We start from the raw sequence: 10,372 nt of genomic DNA, 5'->3' as shown, positions 1-10,372 counted from the left end.
ACCTGCCGGGTAGGAGTTAAGGGTGGAGGGTGGGTGGAAAGTGCCGACAATGCTCCTGGGATGGAAACTGAGCTTTCACTCTGTGCTTGTGGCTGGGAAGAGCTTCCGGTCTCAGATCCTGGACCAGGCAGGCCCTGAACGGGGAGCTCTACCTGCTCGTTCCTCCCAGGAGGCACTGGCTGCCAATGAGCAATGACTCCCTTCAGTGTCAACGTGTTGCCATTAAGTAAGGAATCCAATTTACACAGAAGACAAGTATCAGTGGTTGTACCAGTTTGGGTGCAGCACCAGCCTGCTCTGTCGTCTGACCTCATGGGGCCTCGACGATGCCAGCTGTTTTCATGATGTTCATAAAGATGCACGCGCTGAAGGAAAGGAAGCAACTCCTGTTTGTCTCCCAAATAGGGAGGGGAAAAGGCTGTGAAAAATCCTGTGCGTTTCCAGAGGGGTAATTTCCTATTTACTGACAGCTTAGAAAAGGAAATAATTTAGGTGAAATGATCAACTTTCCTCTTTTTTTTCTAGACTCAATTCAAAAATAGAGACATTTCACATGCACACACAGACAGACAGACAGACATTTTTTCTGTTGAAGTCTGCCCCAATTCATTTCCTCCTAGATCCTCAGCCAAGAAGGGACTTGTGGGTGTTGGGAAGTTCCAGCAGGGGACAGAATGGAGCCATTCATTTTTGCTGCCTTGGAAACAAATGGGATCCATTGTAAACGAATAGGGTGGGACGTTGTACTCTGCTGGACTCCTGGGATTACCTGCAGTTTTGGAGGTGGGGTGAGGTCACCACACCTGTGCCCCTGTAGTCTGTCACTGTGAATGCATAAGTGTCACTCTGCATCAGTGAAGGGCTTGAAAACCGGTAACCATTCTCTGTATCTACATCAGATTTCCATACACAGAACCACTTTATACCTGTAATCCCAGGGCCCAGGGTCCTTCATGTTCGGACCAAAGGAGGAATTAAGAAAGCATCACCCTACTTATTGAAGGGGGGGGGTCACTTAAAAGGCTTTTTTTTGGCCTAAATTATCTAGTTTGAATTTCCTTCCTTCCTTCCTTCGTTCCTTGTGGACCAAAGGAGGAATTAAGAAAGCATCACCCTACTTATTGAAGGGGGGGGTCACTTAAAAGGCTTTTTTTGGCCTAAATTATCTAAGTTTGAATTTCCTTCCTTCCTTCCTTCGTTCCTTGTTCCTTCCTTCCTTCCTTCCTTCCTTGTTCCTTCCTTCCTTCCTTCCTCTCATTCTTTCTGTTAAACTTTTTTTCTTTTTGATTAGTGTCTGTTCCTCACAGTGTTCACCATTGACAAAACAGCACAAAAGGAAAAGTAAAATGTCAAATTTCCTGGAGGAAAAGCAACAGGGGTCCTGGATCGACGGCGGACGCCCACACATCCGCGAAGCCCCGTGAAGCCAGTGGCGCGGCTTTTGGTTGTAGGAACTTTTCACACATTAGTTTCAGTTGTTGGAACTTCTTACATGCTAGCTTAAGCACAGCAGGTAGAGCTAGGGGATAGGTTAGATACCGTCCCACTCCCCCCATGGTGCATTCAGAAGCCAAAGCCTGGACGTTACCCAAGGCACTCTGGGCCCTGACCACAGGGCTCGGCTCCGGCTCTCTGCCTTGGTTACAACGTCTCCGCTTACGTTCTACACTGCATCGCTTTTCTCCTGCTCCAGGGCAGACGGGCAGGCATGATGCTAAACTTAAAATAGTTGACATATTCCTCCCCGTGTCTCAAAGATTCGAGCCCACTGCTTGTTGGACATCGTCACCTGGGCGGGACAGCTTGCCGTGGGCCCACATTCCAATATGGCGGCATGGGACAGAAGCCCAGGGGTCCAGCCAGAGTTGGGTAGATGGCTGGTGATTCTAGATGCTGCTGCGAAGGCCAGTGTGGAAAGTGCGAGATGGGCTTGTCTGGGTGAGTGGTTTGTCTGCACTGTGGTGGCCTGGAGTCTTCCTTGGTCGCCCGAACTACCTAGTCTTGAGACATTCTGAGTACAGTACGGAGAGGGTTTCACTGATTACTTTTATTAAAAGTAATTGTTACCTAAAGAGAATAAAGTGCTAGTGTAAGGACTGGTTGTGGCCTCTAAAGAGACTCGGCACCAGAGAGTCGAGGCTTCTTCCCTCCTTTGAGTGAATGCTGTGTTGGGGAAAGATGCTCATAGCAGCACACACTGGGTCCATCCAGGACTGTGACTGTTCTTTACTTTTCCCATTTTGGACATGTCTGTGGCAGTCTCAGATGAGTCGCCCACCCATGGGGCTCCCATTGCTGAAGATTCCTTTCAGTCCAAGAGAAGGGAAGGAAGGCAAGGGGTGATTGGCCTTGGAACTGGGTGTGAACACCTCAGAGCCTCGTTCTGATTTCAGCTGCATAGTGCATTTTCTTTACCTGAATCCCTTGGTCTTTGTCTCAGCTTTCTGTTTTATGCCCATTTAGGCACTAACTTCTGTGCCACAGGGAAGGGGGGCGGGTTGTGCACTGGGGAGCAGGCAGGCTTCTGAACTCATCTCTTCACAGTCCTCCATCCTGCCCCAGAGCTGGCCGTGCTTGAAGGACACAGGTGAAGCCTCAGACTGATTGTCAGCAATCCTACAACTCTGTTCTGAGTTCAAGACAGTAAAGTGCAAAGAAAGAAATGCTTTTCCCACATTCTAGCCACCCACCACCGGAGGGAACTCAGTGGACACGGGCTTCACTCAGACTTAGTGCTGTGCGGCGGCTGGTGGACACCTGAACTCCACCCACCAGTCCTCACTTTGTGCTACCCAGGTCCTTCAGCCGGACCCCCTCCCCCGACTCAGTTCTCCCCCAGTTCCTGGCCTTCTTCCCTGGAGTGCCCTGGTTGGCTTGGGAACGCACTGGCACTTCAGGGTTAGAAAGAAAAATATTTGTCTGACTTTCCCACATGTTAAAGCTGAACAAAGCACCTTAAAAAAAACTTATAAAAATATAATGGGGCAATCCCCCCAAACTTCGCATATGATACATAAAATGTCAAAATGTCGTGGGCGGACCTCCTAAATATTGCTGTCTCCCTACCCTGGTTTGTCAAATGACACTATGAGTTCTCCCCATCTTCAAACTCTGAGGAACCACCAGGTGATCACACACCTGTTTCTGCCTGCCGGCTCCGCCTTCCCCAACACACACACTTGCAGTTCCAAAGAGACTCAAAAAAAAAAAAAAAAGACATTTGGAAAAATGTTTTTACGCTCTCTCGGCGTATTATTTCTTGAGATTATTGTATTCTTTTTTTTAACCATAAAAATATTGCATAATGGCAATATAATGAGAGGACTGTTGTCGCTTCTGGGTAGGGCTGGTGGCGAGTGGGGCCGGCGCTGAAGCAAGAAGCAGAAGCTCAGAAGAAGCGCTGCCCATCCGGGCCTCGGGATGCTCCACGCCCGGGCGTCCGCAGGGTCCTCGGTCACGTCCCGCTCCCGTCCACCTTTCCCAGCCCCCACCACCAACGCCTGTGTCAGGAGACCGTCCAAGCAGAGGCGGGATGGCTCTTAGCATGTGTTCACTGGGCTGGTTTGAAGATAGATGCGGCGTTTGGAACGGCATGATGGGGTGGGGGGGTGGCGCAGCAGAGCAGGCTTATTTGTGACAGTTTCCACTCGGGAAAAATTGCCCATCATTTTGGGGACTTTAAAAGTTTAAGCATTTTCTAGGCTGATTTGAGAAACGCATTTTTTGTTCTTGTGGTTTTTGCATTAATGTTAAGCGTTAATATATAATCCTATATTATATTGCCCTCCTCGAGCTCTGGGGCAGGCAGCGCTGGCTTCTAAACAGGAGAAAAACAAGAAAAAACCAACCCCGCGCAGCCCACTGGACTTGGATTTTGAAAGCTGTTATTCCTGGCTCCCCACCCCCACCCTCACCCCACCCCTGCCTCCTGGTCCTCAGTAGCAACAGTAGAAAAGTCCCTCCCACCCCCGCGCCCTTCTGGAGGTTAAATGGATATTGCCACGTTCCAGCACTGTGATGGGAGAGCCGCGTGCGCGCCCTGGTCTGTCTCCCTCCTCCCCTGGCTCCTCCCGGGTTCTCAGCCTTCTTCCCCTCTCTCTCCCCGCCCCGCCCCACCCCGCCCCCGCCTTCACTGGTTGTGGACATCCTCCCTGCGGACGATCTTGTAGATAATCCAGTAGAACATGTTGAAGATGAGGAAAGCCATGGGGAAGCCGATGCGTGAGATCTTATCGATCTTCTTGGCTCTCTGGATGAAGAGTTTCCGCATCTCCTCTGGGGACTTGGATGGCGCCGGGGGAGGGTTGGTAGTGTTGTTGTTGTTGGCGCCCTTGACTGAGATGCCATCCTTGGCCTGCAGGCAGGCTGGGCCCATGCCGTAGGCAGAGAAGTTGAAGCGGCCTTCTCCAGGTTCGTCCTCCTGAAACAGATTCAGCATGGGGCTCTACTTAAAATAAGACAGGGGCTGGGCACCCTCCCTGCAAGGCACTCCCCTAGGAGGCCAGGCCATGCCATCTGGTCCTCCCTGCCTCTCAGGCTGTTGTCCCAGTTGCTGGAGGCAGTCTGGCTGACTGGGGAGTTTGGCCTTATAGAGGGGCGCCACATGCTGAAACAGATGCAAACCAGGGGATGGGAAAGGATGCAGATTCTGAGGCCCGGGTCCTGTGCTAGGTTCTTGGCCTTTGTCATTTGCTGACTTGTGACCTTAGATAGGTCACTGCTTTCCAGAAGTTTCCTTCTCCAGGCTCTTAGACCTTGGAAGTTCTGAGTAAATTCCTCAGGCTGTCCTGGGTTTTGGTTAGTGATTGGAGGCTGGGTTTGGAGACACCCCCTGCTTTGCCTCTGTTGCCTCCCTCCCCTCTTTCCCACCCCTAGATTGGCCCAGGAGGTTGCAGAGAGCTCCTGGCTTCCTGTGTCACAGCCCATGGAGACCACAGCTTTGACAGCGGCCCTTCATTGTTTGGCTTTGACTCACCTTTCCAGACCCGTGTGTTCTCTGTACCCCCAGAGCTCTGTTAGACTTTGTGTAAAATGCCTGGCCTGGTCCTAGTGGTTCATCCCTAGTGGGCCTGATCTGCAGCTCCACACTGGGACTGAAAGTCCAGTGGGTTTTTTTCTTTTGCATGTACTTCTGTGGTGTGTCTGCATGTATGTGTGCTCCTATGTGTGGGCACACCTGTGTGGGCACACCTGTGTGCGCATGCAAATCTGCATGTGGAGGCCAGTGGCTGACATTGGGAGTCTTCCCCAATGGCTCTCCAACTTGTTCTTCAAGGCAGAATCTCTCCATTGAGTCCAGAGCATGCAGATTCAGTGAACCTCACCAGCTTGCCCTGGGAATTCCATCTGCCTCTTGTGAGCTAGGATTACAAACAGGCCATCACATCCACCCTGAGTTTACATGGGTGCTGGGGGTCCAAAGTCCAGTCCTCAGGTTTGCCTGGCAAGCTCTCCATTCACTGATCCATCTCCCCAGTGCTTTGAGGCAGCTGAGCTGCTGATTCAGTGTGTGGCCCTGGGAGGTTTCATCAGCTCACACTGTCCTCTTAGACACGCAGAGATTGTAGGAGAGAAGCTCTGTGCTTTGCTTACTCCCATCAACAAGAATAAGAAATCTCGTTCAGGATCTGCTCTTCCACTGCCTCGGCCACCTGAGGACTGGACACCACCTGGACTTGTGACCCCCCCAGGTCTTGCTGCCCCCCACAGCTGCCTGCCTCCCTCCTCCAGCTGAAACAGATCTTTTTTTTTTTTTAAAGATTTTGAGTTTTATATGTATGAATGTTTTGTCTGCATGTATGTAAGTGCACCCATGTGCGCAATGTCCATAGAGGTCAGAAGAGGGCATCAGATCCCCTGGAACTGGACTTAAGGTCATTAGCTGCCTTGTGGGTGCCGAGAACCGAACTCTGCAAGAGCAGCCAGTGCTCTTAACCGCTGAGCTGTCTCTCCAGCTCCATAAAACAGATCTTACTGGTTAGCTTTGCTTAGGGCTTTTTTTTGTTTGCTTGTTTGTTTGTTTTTGTTTGAGACGAGTTCTGGTTTCATAGTCCAGTCAGGCCTGGAAGTCTCCATCTTCCTGCCTCAGTATCCCAAATGCTGGGATTATATAGCTGTGTGCTGCCAAGCCTGGCTCTGCTTAGAATTTAGGCTGCCATTGACTTGGAGATAATTACATCCTTATTAAAGGCCTGTTGTCTGTATGGCAATCTGTGTTCCAGGCACTTTGAAAGGATTCCTAAGCTTTTCCTCTCTGGTCCTCTAAAGTGTTCTCTCTGCCTGCGCCCTATCTCCCCTGTGTCCACCTGCCCTGCTCTTCCAAGGATGGGCTCAGTGTCCTTGTATGCTCCGATCTCACTGTGTCGTAATTCCTTGATTAATGCCACCCCTCTCTTTAGACCATAAACAGTATCAAAACAGAGGAAAATCCTGCCTTGTTCACTGCATTCTCAACACTGGGCATGGTGGTGAAAGCCTGTCATCCCAGCACTTGTGAGGAGGATCAGGAGTTCAAGGTCAGATTTGGCTATATAGCGAGTTCGAGGCCAGCTTGATGTATGTGAGACTGTCCTCCAAACCAAGCAACCAACTCACTAACCCACCAAAACCCAAAATGAAACTACACTGAGCATGTGGAACAGTCTCTGGTACAGAAGCTCAAAACCTAATAAATTTATTTCTTCAACTCATGTTCATTTGTAGCTCTTTACCAACCCTAGCCTCTTTAAAAAATTACTCTTTGGGGCACTGGAGAGATGGCTCAGCAGTTAAGAGCACTGGCTGCTCTTGCAGAGGATCTGGGTTCAGGTCCTAGCATTCACATGGCAGTTAGCGAGCATCTGTAACTCCAGTTCCAGGGGATCTGATGCCCTCTTCTGACCTCCGAGGGCATTGCACAACACAGGTGCACATACACACATACATACAGGCAATACACTCATACACATAAATAAAAAATAGGTAAAATATTAAAAAATTGCTCTTTGTATTCCTTTGACTCGTCTAAACGGGGTTGCGTCCGAGGAGTCGGGGAAGTCGGCACATCCCTGAGCCCTGTGCCTGGCCGGGGACCTAGGGCTCTGTGACATCTAAGCATAAACTTGCCCTTACTGTGTTGAGTTGCTAGAAAATAAAAATGGCTGCTTGCGGCCCCTCTGCACATGGGTGTTGCATTGCATAATACAATCACCAGTGCTGAACAGCATGGTTATGTGGGATACATAAATATGAATGGTCTCTGAACCTCCCCAGATCTAACTCGGAACCAAGGTCTAGAAAACTGAATTCTTTAAGAATAAGCCAAGCACGAGGTGGTGTGGTGGCGCTAAGCCTGACGACCTGAGTTCAATCCCCAAGAGCCCATGTCAGAAGTACAGAATTATCTCCTGAAAGTTGTTCTCTGACCTTCACATCCTGCTGTGGTGTGTGTACACTCATGAACACATACACGCATGCACATACACACGCATACACGTAAATTTAATCTAACTAAAGGAATAAGCCAGGCAGGGCAGCTCATGCCCATAATCACAGTACCTGGGAGTCTGAGGCAGGAGGGTCAGGAGTTCAAGGCCAGCCCGGGCTGCATAAGACCCTGTTTCCGAAAACAAAACATTAGGACTGAACACTGCAACAATTAGCAGCGTCTCATGTACATAAAGTATTTATAGATGAAAACGCATCACCAGGTCGCGGATCCTCACTGGTATAGAATGGGATCTATTTTTAAGAGGAAAACACTACATTAGCTTCCCTTGTAGTTTGGGGAGAGTTATGCTCTGCCTTCTTTATCTGCTATAAAGATATCAGATCTAGCTAGGTCTGTAGTAGTTCCTTAGACCTACTGGAAAAGGCCTGCTATTTCCATTACAACCAGCAGGTGGCAGGACACGCATACCTATCCGTCCCCAGCTGCATAGAGATGGAGCAGGGAACTTGGATGGAAGTGGAAAGACTCTGGGAAGCCACTGGGGTGTCTGGGACCCACAGAGGTTTCCTAATCCTTCTAATGAGGTTGGTCAGGGACTTTGAAGATCATATGCTTTCTTCCCAACAAATAAGGTAACACGGTGAAAGTGTGGGTCCAAGATCCCAGGCTGCTGGAGACCCGGGCCTAAAATCCCACTGGCAGACTTCTTGGTCAGGGAGGTTTCTGGCGCCCAAGTTTGCACAGCCCCGGAGCAAGCCACGCTCAGGGGCAATGGAAGGGCGTCCGGGAGAGCGCAGTCTGCAGCCCTGTGGCTTCTGACCCGGGCCAAGTGCACAGTCCTTATGAGTAAGCTCACATAGATCCAACTGTGCACAGGAGGCCTGAGAGGAGAAAGGTGAGTGACGAAGTGAGCTGTAGGCGAGATGAGACGGTGGTGAGCTGCATTGTTGAGAAAGGAGGCTCCCTTGTGGGGGTGCAGATGGGAACAGGGGCTCAGAGCTCTGTGCGGCTGGAGGCTCCGTTTCCAGGGAAGCCCGAAGTTCCCTCCCTCCCTCCCTCCCTCCCTCTCTTTCTCTGTCTCTGTCTCTCTCTCTTTTCTTGGTAGTCTTAACCCCACCCCCACCCCGCGTGCTGTCAACCGATGAGTTTATCGGTGTCACTTTCAGAGCATGGGTGTGGGGCTACTTACAGGAGCCTGGGGGACCCAAAGCAGCTGCCCTGGAAAGTCTTCACCCATCATGGATGATGGCTTCCCCTTCATGGCTACCTACACGGAGCCTTCTTTGTCAGTAAATCTTGCCTGGCCTTGAACCTTTGACCCTCATGTCTAGCCTCCTGAATGCTGGGGTCACAAATGGAAGTCCCCAGGCCCAGTTTTATTCTATTTTTTTGAGATAGGGTCTCAGGTAGCCCAGGCTCTCTTTAAACTCAATACAGTAGAAGATGACCTTGAACTTCTAATCTTCCTGCGTATACTTCCAAGTGCTAAGATTACAGACATGCCAACATGCTTGGATTTATGCAGTGCTGGGGATAAAGGTTTCATGCATGCTAAGTAAGCACTGTACCAACAGAGGTACATTCTTTTTTCTTTTTTTTTTTCTTTCTGGTCTTTTTGAGACAGGGTCTCCCTGTAGCCCTAACTGACCTAGAACTTGCTATGTAGACCAGGCTGGCCTTGAACTCACAGAGCTCCACCTATCCGAGTGCTGGCATTAAAGGTCTGTACCACCATGCTCAGCTGGTTTATTTATTTATTTTTGTTATTTTATTTTATTTTGGTCTTTTTTGAGACAGGGTTTCCCAGTAGTACCAGCTGGCCTGGAACTCATTATGTAGACCAGGCCGGCCTCAAACTCACAGAGGTCCACCTGCCTCTGCCTCCTGAGTGCTGGGATTAAAGTTGTGTGCCACCAGGCCTGGCCTTTTTTTTTTTTTTTTTTTTTTAAGACAGGGTTTCATGAGGTAGCCCAGGCTGATCTTGAACTCACTATGTTGCCGGGTCTGGTCTCTAGCCCATGATCCATCTGTCTCAGCTTAGAGGGATGACAAACTTCTGGCACTAGCTGGCTTTATTTAAGATATTTGCATGGCAGACCTGGCCTCGGCTGCCAACTTTTGACTTCCATCTTGGCATAAGTCTTAGTTTGTGGTCTAATGGGTGCAGGGCCATTCTTATCTGCTTTAGGCTGCAAACACTAACGAACAGGCATGGTCACACCTGTGGGTTATGCGCCATGTTTGGAGAGAGCCGTGGGTCTGTGAGCACTTCCCCTTTTTCCCATTGGCCCTTCAGGAGCCTGGTGGCTCGCTGTGGTCACCCTCCTGAGCTGCCAGGAGGAGTGGATGAGGTGGTATCTGAGATGGCTTCTGGAGGGAACTGACCAGGTGGATGGATCCTTCCTGGAGACTGGCCTTGTTCTCATCTAACCTGGCCAGAGGGAGAACATGTGCTTTCCTATAGTACAGTAATTTGGGGAATGGGTAGGCAGCCTCTGGTAGCACCCCAGATCACCACAATGCCATCTACAGGGGCCTCCCAGCTCGCCTGGACTAGGACAGTACAAGGGGCTGGTTCTGGTCACTCATTTAAGATCTAGTGTTTTCAAGTAAGTATTTCCAACTAATGTCTTTAGCAGAGGGAAATGCAAAAGGCACCTGACCTATGTGGGAAGGGAAGGGAGGTAAAAATAAAGCCCAGAGTCTCTCGCTTAGATGGTGATCATGATGATTATTTTTATTATTTTGTTTTCCTGAGATGGGGTCTCATGTAGCCCAGGCTGGCCTTGAACTCAATATTTAGACAAGGTTAACCTTGAACTCTTGATCCACCTGTGTCTGCCTCCTGAGTGCTGGGATTACAGGCATGTGAAATCATGCTTGGAGGATTATTATTACTTAGCAGGGCTAAATGGTCAAAGGGCAGTAAGGAAGGGCTAAAAC

The 10,372-nt window shown here is 49.8% G+C and overlaps 1 protein-coding gene across 2 annotated transcripts in view; it reads right to left on the bottom strand.

The window, feature by feature from the left end:
- Positions 1-4,044: 4,044 nt before the first annotated feature.
- Positions 4,045-10,372, bottom strand: part of Glra1 (glycine receptor alpha 1) — a 118,107-nt gene continuing 111,779 nt past the window's right edge. The window contains exon 9 of one of the 2 annotated variants that reach the window (XM_008851860.1): positions 4,045-4,420. In XM_008851860.1, coding sequence (XP_008850082.1) covers positions 4,130-4,420 — 291 coding nt within the window. In that variant the 3' untranslated portion in view covers positions 4,045-4,129. Of the gene's footprint in view, positions 4,445-10,372 lie in introns of both variants that reach the window. The other variant, XM_008851859.1, reaches the window with a different exon arrangement.

Source organism: Nannospalax galili, unplaced genomic scaffold (genome assembly GCF_000622305.1).
Source record: "Nannospalax galili isolate Female #2095 unplaced genomic scaffold, S.galili_v1.0 scaffold706, whole genome shotgun sequence".
Taxonomy (NCBI): Eukaryota; Metazoa; Chordata; class Mammalia; order Rodentia; family Spalacidae; genus Nannospalax; species Nannospalax galili.
This window is presented reverse-complemented; position numbering and strand designations above follow the sequence as displayed.